Source organism: Conger conger, chromosome 10 (genome assembly GCF_963514075.1).
Source record: "Conger conger chromosome 10, fConCon1.1, whole genome shotgun sequence".
NCBI classification, from domain to species: Eukaryota; Metazoa; Chordata; class Actinopteri; order Anguilliformes; family Congridae; genus Conger; species Conger conger.
In genome coordinates, this window is record NC_083769.1 from 31,477,485 (window position 1) to 31,492,413 (window position 14,929).

General features: G+C 38.7%; 1 protein-coding gene across 1 annotated transcript; it reads right to left on the reverse strand.

Moving 5' to 3' along the window:
- Positions 1-540: 540 nt before the first annotated feature.
- Positions 541-13,448, reverse strand: srms (src-related kinase lacking C-terminal regulatory tyrosine and N-terminal myristylation sites). Its single transcript, XM_061258010.1, has 8 exons — positions 12,629-13,448; positions 11,011-11,132; positions 9,562-9,728; positions 6,407-6,554; positions 2,907-3,065; positions 2,331-2,512; positions 1,703-1,859; positions 541-1,350 (listed from the first exon to the last, which is right to left on the reverse strand). The coding sequence occupies exons 1-8, from the start codon at positions 12,973-12,975 to the stop codon at positions 1,151-1,153; spliced, it is 1,482 nt and encodes a 493-aa protein (XP_061113994.1). The 5' UTR covers positions 12,976-13,448; the 3' UTR covers positions 541-1,150.
- Between the last annotated feature and the right edge of the window lie 1,481 nt (positions 13,449-14,929).

The following is a 14,929-nucleotide window of genomic DNA, read 5'->3' on the forward strand; positions in this document are numbered from 1 at the left end:
TGTGTTCCAAAATGTCCCCGCCCTAGAATAAATGCATCAGCCACAATATCATTTAATGTAAACTTGTTTTATTCCATGTGCACCATGTGCTTATTCAGTCCTATTTAGCACTCACTCTTATCCATTTCTTTCCCTGCATTCATTGCATATAAAATTTTTCCATAGTATAGACAAATTATAGACCATTTCTAATTTTCTTCAATTATCAAATGAAAAATGTAAACGGTAAAAATTGTTGGATTCACCAACCTTTGACTTTATTAAAACAAAACATTTTCCAGTCCGTTTTCCGACATTTCGGACGCCGTTTAAACTTGCCCCATAGTCGGGACATGCTGGAAGAGTTTCAATCCTGCTACTTTCGACTGAACTGTAATCACCAGGAATGTCCTATAACTCTACCAATCATCACAGCAAAGACATGCATCTTCTTTCTGCATTCAAAATATTTGCTCTAATATGTGTATATATTTTAGGCAAAAACCTAAAAGTGTGGTTGTCCCGAGGCCTCCCCTACAATTTAATAACAGCACTGACACCTTTACTTAAAAATAACTTTATTCTGATAAAGTACATCATTATGCAAGCCACATCTTTATAAGCGACGATTAAATTTATTTCCAGGACAATTTCTTAAGTATATTTTATATAACAATTTTGCAACAATATAGATGCAAGAATACAAAGGGGAAATAAAATCAAAATCCTCTTGTCAGAACAATGGCTCAGATCACACAAATTAGGTTTCTATGTGTCGGTTTTTGTCTTAAAGCACTACCATTTGACAGCAACTCGTCATTGCGGTCCCGTAATTGCACTCTTCTCCATTCTGCTAGAATTTGTTGTACAGTGCACTTTCAGGAAGTCTAGTATGTGTAAACATTGGCACTCTCTGATGAATGACATTTCCACCCTGTGACACGGGGTGGACTAAACCTGAGGGACAGTAACAGTGGAACAACCTCTGCTCCACTCATTCACACTTGATCTCTGAGCTCACAGTCAACATCTGAAGATCATTATTGCACATATCCTCATTAAAAATACAATTGTAAGCTGTCTTTGGCGGCAAAAAATAAAATTTGAATCCAAAGTAGAACAGTCCTGGTGTGTTTGTGTGCATCAGTGCAGTCAGTCCTCTTCCCTTGCGCTACACCTCAATGGTCTTGAAGTAGATCCTGGCATAGATGTTGTCCAGCTGGCTGTGCAGGGAGTGGAAGGAGGGTCGCTTGGCACTGTCTGCATGCCAGCACTCCATCATGATGTGGTAGATATTCGAAGGGCACCTACCCGGGCAGGGTAGCCTGTACCCCGAAGCAAGGATATCCAACACCTCCTTGTTACTCTTACCTGTCAAACAGAAACCTGTCAACAGTACTTAAACACTACCAGACCATTTGGGAGCTCCTGTGTAGCATCTGAGAAGTATGGTGTACAGAATGGTTAGGTCACTTGACTCAGGACTTGAAGTAATGGCTGTGGGGACTAATCATATGTGTATACACTGCTTGTGTACCGAAAGGTTAATTGCTGAAATAAACAAGAAACAACACATGAAGCTGTAAAGGGAAGGGGGTACATCTGCGTCACTGTGAATAAGTACTTTATATAAGGTAAACAATTTAAACAAAAGTTCACTGAATCACTAATGGCTCTGTAATGACTTGCTTGTAGGCACTTTCAAAACAAAACACATACATACCATCATATGGCATCTTTCCTCGCGACATCATCTCGTAAAGCAGCACCCCGAAGGACCAGACATCAGATTTAACGGAAAAGCGCTGGTGTAGGGCCGCCTCAGGGGCCGTCCACCTCACAGGGATTTTAGTGTTCCTGCTGGCTGTGTAAACGCTGTCCTACAGCACAGGGAGGAAACTCATCACCCCCACAAACCGTACCTCAACCACCACGGTCACATTACATTACATTATTGGCATTTGGCAGACGCTCTTATCCAGAGCGACATACAGTTGATTAGACTAAGCAGGAGACAATCCTCCCCTGGAGCAATGCAGGGTTGAGGGCCTTGCTCAAGGGCCCAACGGCTGTGCGGATCTTATTGTGGCTACACTGGGATTAGAACCACCGACCTTACGTGTCCCAGTCATTTACCTTAACCACTACGCTACAGGCCACCCCTACACCTTACATGTGCAGTGCTGTAAAAATGTACATTTCCTCCATTATTCAACCATTCATCACCCTTTCATGAATGGAATGAAATAGTAATATTCACAGTAATATACAATAATAGGCAAAATTAGGAAATAAATACTTTTTCACTGTACTGTATATGGTTAAGTATGGATTTTGGATTCCAAGATTACCTTTATAATGCGAGCAAGCCCAAAATCGGCTACTTTGCAAACCAAGTCATCGCCGACTAGGATGTTGCGGGCAGCGAGATCCCGGTGGACGATGCTGCGGTCCTCCAGATAGGCCATGCCCTCGGCCACCTGGCTGGCCATGTAGATCAGGTGGGCCGAGGTCAGCACATGTCCCTCTGGGGCTGGAAACAGAAAATACACATTCTCCTAGAATGAAATATTTCAAATATTTTTATATTTTCATGTGAATATCATATGAAAGGTCAAATATACCACCTTTTGTGTATATGTTTTGTGTACATGCCTCATTTTTATTATTATTATTTGTATTTAAACCTTTATTTAACCAGGTTAGGTGAAACAATAGTGGGTCTGTACAAAATAATTTATAATATGACGCGCATAAAGCTAGTTTAGTTTAGCTTAGTTAATAAGATCCCCATTAGCTGTTACACTAGGCAACAGATACGCTTCCTGGGGTCTACGTTCCACAATTTTGGTCTCCACTGATTGTTACAAAATTGAAGGAGCAACTTGCATATTGTCAAAAATATTGGTCATTTCAAAAAGACTTACAGCCCAAGTAGGACTTAAGGCTGCCCTTGGTCATGAGCTCAGTGATGATGAAGACAGGATCTCCCCTGGAGCACAGGGCCAGCAGCTGGATGAGTTTCGGGTGGTGGAGGCTCTTCAGAGCCTGGACCTCCTTCACAAACTCGTCTTGTTTGGTGTCCTCTGTGGTGGCGGAGACAGAGGTCACACATCATCACCTGCCAGACATTGCTTCTATACTCCATATTACACCATGATTCATCTGCTGCACACTTTGGGCTCCGGTTTGTATATGAATGAGGATCCTAACACAGACTTCCAAACATGGGGGGATCTTTTCATACCAAAGATTTGGCCGCAATAAGAGAGAGAGCAGGAAAAGCAAAAGGGCTTATGTCACACTGGAATGCACTGCCATTGCCATGTTTGCAGTGATGAGATGAGAAGAAATCTGAAGTATGTGCAATCAAAATTTGGAAACAGGAACAAGTTGAGTTCCTGAAACTCCTGGCAGCTATTCACTGTGAGCTAGCATACAGTCACAGCTGAGAAGGTGTGTTTCACAACAACATGATGGCACACTGCCCAGTGATTTAGAGGCATGACATATTTTTACTCACTCTGGTAAAGGTATTTCCCGTAGATATTATTGTATTTTACTTTGAAATGCATAACATTTGCAATATTGTCAGTCTGCACTGCATTGGCAGTAAAGCCAAATTCCAATCTTTGAGTCGCCAACATCTTTCCTCTAGTCTATTCTATGTTATGTATTCTATTTCTCCATTTCTGTATTCTATTGTATTTCCTGGAAAGTCTGATGTACTACTGTTGCCTTGACTAGTATCTGTGCCACTATGGAAATTGAATATACCACAACATATTGTACATCAGAGATGGGGACTCGAGTCGCACATACACGGACTCCAGACTCGACTCGGACTCGTCCAAAAATGACTTGAGACTCGACTCGGACTCGTCCAAAAATGACTTGAGACTCGACTTGGACTCGTCCAAAAATGACTTGAGACTCAACTTGGACTCATCAATAAGGACTCATCAGCAATATGGCCAAATGGCATCGTGAAAATTACGAAGTGAATAATGTCACAGCCAATTAAAATTATTTATATTGAAGATATTCCTTAGTTAAAACACACCCAACGTCATTTTACGTGCCACACCGTGCGTTTAGTTGCAACCATAGCAACACCCTACGCTGAGATTAGCTACAGTTCCGCATGTTGTGGCCTTTGAGTTAAAATAATTCAGGCTCATCGAGCCAAACAAAATTATTGCAATTAGCAAAATGGGGAGAATTAAATTTAAAAATCTGACCTATTTCACACCCGACCAAAAAATGACAAAAGTATGCTAATGAAAAAATACATTGGATACATTGGTTGTTAGATGCATTGTAACGAATAGAAAGACAGTATTTTCAAATGTAATGTGTGTATTTAATTTTGAAATGCTAATACTTTGAAAGTTAAGTTGAGACATTGTGAACAGGTGATTTGGTTCAATGATCAAATAATTTTGATTATCCGTTTTGAGTTTTGTGTCTACAGTTTTGAAAAATGACGTCAAGGTTCTGAAATTAGTGTCAACGTGATTGTAAAAACTGTAATAAACCAATACTGCAATGTGATTCAAATTTCAACACTTTGTAACTTCATCTACAATGATGAAGTTCTAATTATAATTATAATTACTGAGTTGCAGATACAGATTAAGCCTAGACTAAATTTAATTGGAGATCACACAGAGTTCTTAAAAATAGAATGGATATTTATTTTTTATAACATCTTATTTATTGATATATCAATTACCTACCACACCAGACCTAAGGTTTTGGCAAGCCTTTCTCCAGCCATCTTGGCTCAGGCATGGTAGTTCATTGATATATGAATAAATAAATGAAATAACCACTACCTTTTTGTCTGCCCCTGATAATATTGCTTCTTCAGTTGTCTCACACTTGATGTCATATACAAAATATGTCTTCTACACTTTAGGCTGCACCATACTGGAGACTTGAGAATTGACTCGGACTCTAGCTCAGGGACCTGAGACTTGACTTGGACTCTAGTTCAGAGACTTGAGACTTAACTTGGACTTGCATTTGATGACTTGTGTTCATACAGTGAATAAATAAATAAATAAATAAATAAATAAATAAATAAATAAATAAATAAATAAATAAAAAATACAGTACATATTTTTCTTTCACAACAGGGCAGTATATTGCAATATCTAACAGTAGCTATAATATTGAATATGCCACATTGTTACATCTTGATAATATATTTAAACTGAATATATCTTCAGTATAGTCAGTTCAATATTTCTGGAAGTGGAATAACCAATACATGATTGTTTACTGAGGCTTTTACAGTACTGTAGGCAAGGCAACACACCCGGCTCTACACTTGCCTATGCAACACATTGAGGATACAGTGTGTGAATTTGCAGCTGAAGTACTACAGTCTCACGTTAAGTGAAAATAGAGTATTTGTATCTGCGCAGGCTAAGACAAGTGGTTATGAAATTGGGGAAGTCACTTATGCTCATAACCTCATCTCTCTTTGCTGGTGAGAGAAGTCAGTGTGAGCGGCCATTAGCTCGCAGAGCAGCAGTATGTGCTGATAGCATGTGGCATTCTAGACCATACAGAACACGCAGGACTTTAGTGCGTGTTTCTGGTCATTGTGCTTTTGTTTTTGTAAGAATACAAAGTCAGTATTAAACTGTTTATTGTTCCATGTTTATTTTCCTTCTCTCATCTAAACCAATTCACTGTACTTGGAATGCAACCTCTCAGTATGTTTTCATACTATAGTCATATTCATTATTCTGTATAATCTTAATTAAATTGGTATATAAAAAAGCAGAAAAGCAGTATAAGCATAATGGTGGGATTGCCCGCAATATATTTTTAATCTTGGCAAAAAGTCTTAATAAAAATTGCATTCTTTCACTTCTTGTTTTCTCAGAATAACAGTAATCTTGGAACAGGCACACCCTTTTGGTACACACACTTCTGAGACTGTGGCTGCCAAATTTCCACATTAATGTAACCGTGAAATGCAGGTAGTGACTCTGGGCCACAGATAATTATTGTGCAATGCAGGCTGTCATACTGAACAGCAAGGTAGGCAGCTAATAGGTCAGCTAGCATTAAATGACAAACCCAATCCAAATACTCCAGCAGAGCAGATATGTGCCTTTTTATAAGGCTTGAGGAAGCATTGCTAAAATAGCATGTGGATTACAGTCAGGGCCACACAGAGACCTTTTACTACTCAAAGGAAGAAAAGGGCACACCAACTGTTTATGACACCAAGTTATTGTATAGAATATATTAGATGAATGAATGCAACAGCAACTATAATAATGCAAAAACAGGTACATGCCTGTATATTTTACATTAGAAGGAAACTGGATCTGTAGTAGCCGTCAGTGACCACATGGAGTGATCCACTCCTGCTACAATGCTCGCCATGCCAATGTATAGAACGCACCTTGCTTCAGCATCTTTACAGCCACTTTTAGATTTTTGGTGATCCATAGGGCTTCCCACACCTCTCCAGACTGCCCCTCTCCCAGCTTCTTCTGCAAGGAGAACTCCTCCTTTGGCCTCTCCCAAGGCTCCATGTCAAACAGCTCTCTCTGCACAAATCAGCAGAACAGTACAATAAGTTTACGCTACCTTCAAGGATTCTTAAAACACTGTGTTTCCCATTGGAATCGCATTAAGATACATATTTATTATTTATGTACAACAGCATACTTTAAGTAAACACATTTCCCCAATATTTTCTCTGAGAATCTGCAATGTACGCCCATGAAAACTAAACCAGAAAGGATCGGAGAAGGAGCAGGTGGAGGACAAGGACAGCTTATCAGGTTCAATCTTCTGATTTATGTTTCAGAAATGAAAAGCGTCCATGTAAGCTGGTAATGTAAGCCAGGGAATGGCTTCCTCCACCATTCACATTACTGTCAGTCATTGGAGGCTCCATTCTGGCCAAATGTTTGAGAATGAGCCAGTACCGTCAATATGCACATGCTGTAGCTGGGTCATTTAGAGGGTGGACGGACATATCTTATCAACCTGTCTGCAAATAAATTATTTTAGACTTGGGGGAGAAATGTCAAGTTATTTCCAAAACACTGTTGAGAAATAAGGGAGCACAGAACATACCTAATACCATTCAGTGTTTGTTTTTTAAAAGTTTTGTTTAATTTTGACTAGACAGACAGGCAAGTTAACCAGATTAATACTAGCAACAAATAGCAGAATATCAAGGACATTTTGAAATAGTTTGGTTGCTGCCTTCACATGATTGGTCACTGGCGAGTATACACTCAAATTAATCTTTCAGTGTATATCAAATGGAAAAGAATGGTCATTATTTTTTAATTTGCTGTCAATATAATTCCACAAATCTGCTTGATACGTCCAATGGTGAAAATGGGCAGTCATTTAATTTAATACAGACAGCAGTTAAGGGGAGAGTTGAGTAATGAAATGGAGAAGCTAGTGGACCACTGATATGGTTCCTGAGCTAAATGGCTACAGGGAAGCTACAACTACAGTAGGCTTTGTGGACTGAAATTGCTTTCAGCCAAGTTGGAAAATGCATATCGCAAGTAATTTGGCAGCAAAATATGGACAGCCTGTCTAGCACATTCAACAGCAGATCGAGTGAATAGATAAATAATATGTCATAATTTATCACAGTTGTGGAATTTAAGTACAGGACTCTTAATTAGTGGTTATAGTGAAAGAATTGGGTAAGGATGTGTCAGACAGTTTGAAGAGCAGAGAGTGAGCCAGTTGTCCATGCAGATTTATATTGTGTAGAACTTATCTTCATTTGTTCAATTGTGCAGGATATGTTCATTATCATGACATATTCAACAAACTATACAGTCAGTTACAGTATATTTTCAAACAAGGCCATCAACCGGGTACCTGAAAAAAACTATTTGTGTAAATGGTCCCAAAAAATAATAGTGTGTCATTCTTACCCTTTTACTCTGCCTACCCTCAATTGTGGAAAGCACAGAACATGTAAGTATAAATATTATATGTTCACAAATATTATTCTGCATATTATATTAAGAACAGTACGCTTTGCAACTCATTATATTCATTATAATTGTGCATACATGTGTGAGACTGAGATAAATGAGAGAGATAAATGTGTGCGTGCAAGTGTGTGCGATTTTTTAAGAGATTATTGTTGAAAAGTCAAAGTGAGCTGAATTCAAACTGCAAGTTTATTCTTTACATTTGAACTCCCAAGTGAACCCACAATTATCGAAAAGTGCAATAGGCTACTACAGAAATCATTGGAAAACCTTCACTGATATTTTTTAGTGATTAATAATAATTAATGTCATCACATTGAAGGAATAAAAAAACAAGGACAAGCACAAGAACATAATATAAAACGTAACAGTGCCTAAATTCAATATATAAGTGTATTTTTAACAAAACTCTTCAAATGTAATCTTCTCCGTTGGCTGCAATGGTAGTTCCTGTACCACTGAGCTGGCAAATTTTGCCATTGAAATATGAAGGCTACAAAAATACTAGTTAATTCTAGACAACTTATCAAATGTTTTGAGACCTGTAACACACTGAGCTTCTCCGATTATCTATTAAATCTACAGTATATTTCAAGTGCATGAGTTAAAGATTCGAACATATTTGGACCAAGAGTTGAAATCAATACATAATAACTATTAAAATCACGAACATACAGCTATTTGAAATCATGTCCTTCAAAAATACTAGTTAATTCTAGACAACTTAAAGCTATCACTTATCAAATGTTTTGAGACCTGTAATACACTTGGTCTGAGCTTCTCTGGTTATCTATTAAATCTACAGTATATTTCAAGCGCATAAGTTAAAGATTGGAACATAATTGGACCAAGTGTTGAAATCAATACATAACTATTAAAATCACGAACATACATCTATTTGAAATCATGTCCTTCAAAAATCAAAAGATATATTGAAAAATGTTTATGAATGTAATAAGCCGGCTATGCTATCCCTGCAGACAGCAGTGCATAATTCACTGTTGCGCATTGCCTTTTTCTCATTCAGCTTCAGTGTCTCCCCTGTAAAGGAAGAGAAAAGAAAATGGCAGATCATGACTGGCCAGGGACACACAGCATGATTACTGTCATCAGTAATAATCAGTGTTCCTGCGCCGGCCCTGATAATACAAAAACTAATCCGTGCCACTGCGCCGGCCCTGAACACCAACTGGACCTCCCTCTGAAATGGTGCCTTGTGAGTTCTGAGTAGGACTGTTACTCTGGAAGATTTTACTAAAAGCATTCTTCGGCTTCATCTGATTATTTCTTTTTGATTTCTTTTTTTATTCCAAAAGGAGCAGTTTCTTAGTGACGGTTCTGTGCAATCACTGAGAGGCAATACTCCTGTAAATCCAGGTTGTGGTTCATTTCAAAATGCCTCAGGGTTTGAAAAGGCATCATATGCACAGCATTATTCTCTGTCTTTTCATGTTGTATATGAGCTGGCCTGAGACCGTTTTTAGACGATGTAATTTATGGGAAAAGAACGGTGCTGGATTTATGGTGGGAAGGACAGGGCGAGTGCCTGGGAGACAGTGTGGGTTGTAACTGGACGTACCGGTTGTGTACATGGCTGTCCCAGGGGTACCCCAAGGCTCTTGAAATGGGTCTGGTAGTGCCGCACCAGTTCCTCCAGGGTGCCAAATGACACCTTATCAGACACAAAGTAGGCCCCAATGGATGAGCGATGGACTCGGAAATGGAAAACTTTGCCTTCATTCCGGACTGTAAAACAAAAGGCAGATATCTTTGTAAGACAGCAATAATTCTGAATTCTGTACTCCCTCCCTGTCTCTTATCCGCTGAAAGATCCTCCCCTATTGAATTATCTTCAAAGTAATATTATATCCCAAATCAGAAAGGCCACTTCAGGCCAGTGAGGACAGTTGTAAAACCTTTCATTTATTTCATGAGAACCAAGTCATAATGTCATAATGGTCACAGCATTCTAGGCTGGCTCTAATTTGAGACATTCAAGGTGTAACAACTGATCCTGCTCACCCCTATCTGCTTGTTATAAAGACAGCAGCTGAATGTAGAATTTGCATTATAGGTTAATAAAAATGGACACACTTTTGCACAGCTTAGCAAATTCAGTGTCAGAACCTAGTTTGACTGAGCAGTGAATCTAGGACCGTGAAGATTCTCAGATTAATAATTAAAGCTTTGTAATTGCAGTGCATCCTCAAGGAAATGTAGAATATGTATCATAAATAGGACAAAAATGTGCAAAATGTATTGTCACTTTCGTATGCTGTAATATATTTTTAAATATATTACGTTCAAAAAATATTTCCAAAGTATTGCACAATACTGTAACATTCCTGTTTTGTGACTGAGCTGGCTATGAAGCACCTCTTCTTTTGAGATGTGACTCTGCACCACACTCTGGAGTGACAGTACTGTACGCATTGCCCAATGTAGCACCTGAAAACTTCAAAGCTTCAAAGCTTCAAATTAAACACTGCTATGCCAAGCCTTGCCAAGACATCCTCAAATAAATAACTGATACTACTATGCCTCCTAGTGGCCTATCCATGTCAAATTGCAGAATGGGGGAATGTATCTTTAATTGGGGAAGAAATAATGTGATAAAAAATAAAATAATGTTCACATTATTGCATGTCCAAAGACATGCAGGTTAGGCTGATTGGAGAGTCTAAATTGCCCATAGGTATGAGTGTGTTAGTGAATGGTGTGTGTGCCCTGTGATGGACCGGCGACCTGTCCAGGGTGTATTCCTGCCTTTCGCCCAATGTATGCTGGGATAGGCTCCAGCCCCCCTGCGACCCTGTTCGGGATGGGCGGGTTCAGATGATGGATGGATGGATATTTATATAAGTTATATTATATGTATATGTGTGATAAATTATATTAACCTTCAACATCAAAGATTGGGAAATTGCTTTTCTGAATGTATTTTGGCCAAAAATAATCCAAGAGAAAGGGAAACTCAGTGAGGAATCCTCATGGGAGACAGACAGCAGGTGAAGAAGAGGAGACTGGCCTGAGATGGTGTACTCGTCACTGTGGCTCTCGCTGATCCGCACTAGGAAAGAGCCGCTGGTGTTCTGCTGAGCCAGAAGGAGCTTCTCCGCACTCTGTCTGTTGATGTTCCCATAGTACCACCTTGAAGCAAGACCGAGGCGTACAATTACACATAAATCCATCAAATCCCATGCTTGTGTCAGGTCCTCAGAGATAGATAATCTCGGAAAAATAGTGAATGAGTACAGCCACAGATTCAATCCCAACTATTAGCACCTGAAATACAGAGGGGTGGTGGCATTGAGGTCTAGTAACAGCCAATTTACTACAATGACAGGTACACCTCAACAATGAATTCTATACATAAACATAAGCCCACAAAAATTCCAACGAGGAGTACCCTTCCTACAACATACAAACTTTTGTTCATTAGTCAAGGTGATTAACCATATCAAGCGCATCTGAATGGCTGTAGGCTATGCATGCACGCACGCACACACTAGAAGACCATAGGAAAGCTGTGAAATGAATAGGCGTACACCAAATATAGCCTGCAAAAATATAATATTTTATTAGTTTATTATAATGAATGACACACTAGTCCTATATATGTAGCACTTTGTAAACAAAGTGACTCCATCTTTTTTGTGTATGCCAGGAAAGACACGCCTCATAGGCTATCCCTTTTATTCAGGGCAGGAGAAGAAACCGGATTGCTTTCTGAAAGCTAGCGCGAAATTATTTGGCAGAGTTCCACGAAATTCAAGTTTCACTGAAACTCTCAGGTGCGGGTGCAGCTACTAGGCCTATTCTTAGACAAATTCATACTTGTTCGCCATTCAGTCAAGGATCAGGCTACCATGTAGTCTAATTAAATAGCTTGGCGAAACTTAACATGTAACACAAACCGAGGCTGTTTTTACAGAATTAAACTATTAAATTAACGCCAATACGGGAAATTTGATATGGGAGATAGCGCCTTGTCAGGACCCCGACAGCCTTTGTCTGCAAAATGCTAACATTACACGCAGAGCAAGTGGTAGCTCCTACGAATTTTATGAAGTCAGTAAGAAAACGAAACAATTAATAGGTCTCTGTCTAAATAATCACGACTATTTTAGGCACCCATAGCCTAAATTACATAAAAGCAACCGTTTCCTAGTCACATGCACTACTACACCCAAATAGTGATCTCAATCAATAACTTTAATATTGCTGCCTTATAGTGTAAATAAAAGTGGCAGTCAAAAATATAATTTGGGAAATTATTTGCTTGACTGACTATTTCATCCGCATGTAATCTTCTGCCTTTAGGTTGCGCTTAATTCCTACAGCATTGAACTGCAGGTGGTTCTTACTGAATGATAAGTATCTTCACTGTTTCCCAACACATGGGTAGCCTATAATAATCCTGAAGACAAGTTATGTTGTATTAACTTCAGGAATATTGTGGATTGCTGTCGCGGTTTATTCATAACAACAAAGTTAATAAACACTTTAAAATAAGTAAAACAGTTGGCCAACCACAATCGTTTTATACTTACCGTGGAATCTAAACTAACTCGCAAATAAATTATAGGCTAGCCTAGTCTACCAGGCAAGAGTGTGCACTGCAACAGAACAAGTAGCCTACTCACTTGTGATTTGCAAATTCATCTCGTAGTAATGCCACGTAATTAGCGGGGACCAAACCAGACTCCAGAGAACCAGTCAGTTTTTTGGCAAGTACGTAATCTCCTCGTTTTTCAATAACGGATAATTTGTCACCCTCTTTCACAGTTAGCTCCTCTTCGCTTCGAGCTTCAAAATCGAACAGAGCCGCGTACAGTTGTGTCGGCTTCTTCTTCGGAGATGGAATTCGGATATCACCTGAAATTGTGCGAATTTCTGATGGTCGTGTAATATTCGGGTAGTGGAATTCAGGCCAAATACAGTTCCATAATCTACTCAAGCACGGCATGCATGTCCGACAGCAGTGCTCCATCCCAAGATTATTTATTTGCCTCACATGAGCAACACAGGGAATCCAGAATATTGTTTTACGCAGGGCAAGGCAAGCCGAAGCGTAGCCTAAACCGCAAAAGTAGCCGGTCTTCGATTCTACACAAATCCACGAAACATCTCAGATGTAGGCTACCTGTTTTTTCGCATAGATAACGCAGTGGCTACGTTTACTAAAACAGTGGTGTTGACAATCAGGTGAAACCGGTTCTGTGTTGAGATGGATCATGGATACAAAACTGTGAGGGCTGCAGGAATGCGGAAACGACATTTTGTTCGGGCACAAGTCTGATAGAGAGCAGAACAAAAGTAAATGCTTTGGCGATACATTGTCTCATTTTTCATTAAGATCTGACGCATTGCTAATGCAGTTATTAACAGAGCTACTGGCTTCGTAAAGCAGCAGACTACCTGCAATTTTCCCACGCTGTATAGCATAACATAGGCTAGTGCGTTTTGCATCGAAATCCCTACCTTTGCTGTTCCAGATCCAATTAACGCTAGACATTTGGTCCCCCAATTTCTCCAAGTCCCTAAACGAATAGGTTACAGCCTTTTTAGAAGTCAGAATACAAAGGGACACGTTTTCTAGATTATAAACTACCGTTCTTAATTTCAGATTCGTCGCCTACGTTTTGTACTGCATGGTTTTGTTTAAATATAGCATACTCTGTAGAATTGACCCTGCATATTTTCCGTATAATTTAGAAGTGACACGTTAGAGGCGGGCTACTGCCAGTTTTGTATTATTTTAGGCTATAGCATAGGTGGCTCACTAAAAGTAGTATTTCCCACCAATCCCCAATAGATGGCAGTGCTGCGTGCTATTTCTTACTGTCATCCTGTTGCCTGACAATAGCTATGCTACCTGTACAAATTAGGCATAATCATATTTATTTAAAAGTAGGTTAGGTAAGTCTACAGTGAAAAACAACCACCACTCAGCATTATGTCATGATGGCACTGATAATTTAATTCTTAAATCATTGAACGGAGACTATCCACGTGAAGGACTTATTTTACGTAGGTACTAGTTGACAATAGAATGACAAACTGCTTTAAACGTGTCCATTTTATCAGTGTTGAGTCAAGTATAGCCTATGGCTATCTCCACATTGTATGAAGCCTAATGGACAACCGGAAAATAATTTCATATATAATTATATATATATATATATATATATATATATATATATATATATATATATATATATATCCCCTTATTTTTGTGTTATTTTGTTAAAATGTTAATGGGCAGTCGTTCATAACAGCGAAGTTGCAGAACAAACGCACGCCTCCGGATTGAATTTAGCATAACATAAAAAAGTGTTACACTGTTCGTGGGTGAATATCACGATACAAGTAAACATTAAGTAAACACAACATATAACATATTCACATTGTTCTTGTATCGTGGTCTCTAAGGTTTACTTAAAAACACGTTATTTTGGTTTGGATTTATGTAGGCTAGGACTTGAATTATTCACAGTAATGTGCTCATTTCACAATTTCAGTGATTGATGTGTCAATTAGCTTTAATTGCATTCAACCTGACAAAAGACAAGACGTTCCTGATTCTGTTTGATATATAGCACACTGTTTTATTAGTATGTTTAGCGTTGTGACTTACAGCTTGGGAAATAGAGTCACAATGTTATGTTTGGAAACCAACGTTTTTTACCTTAGCAGTGACATCACACTGAAGAAAGCTTCATTTCAAATCATTGGTATTGTATAAATCAAAGTGATATGTAAGGTAAGATAACTGCCCATGCTGTTTCGCATTAAACAAACAGAGGTTGATTTTTTTCTTTTTGTTGCTTCACATATATATTTATCAACACTTTTCTAAAGAATTAAAATATTTAGCCACATGTACTGGGAAAAAAAGTATCCACTGTTATATATAACACAATAAATATAAAAAAGAATAATTA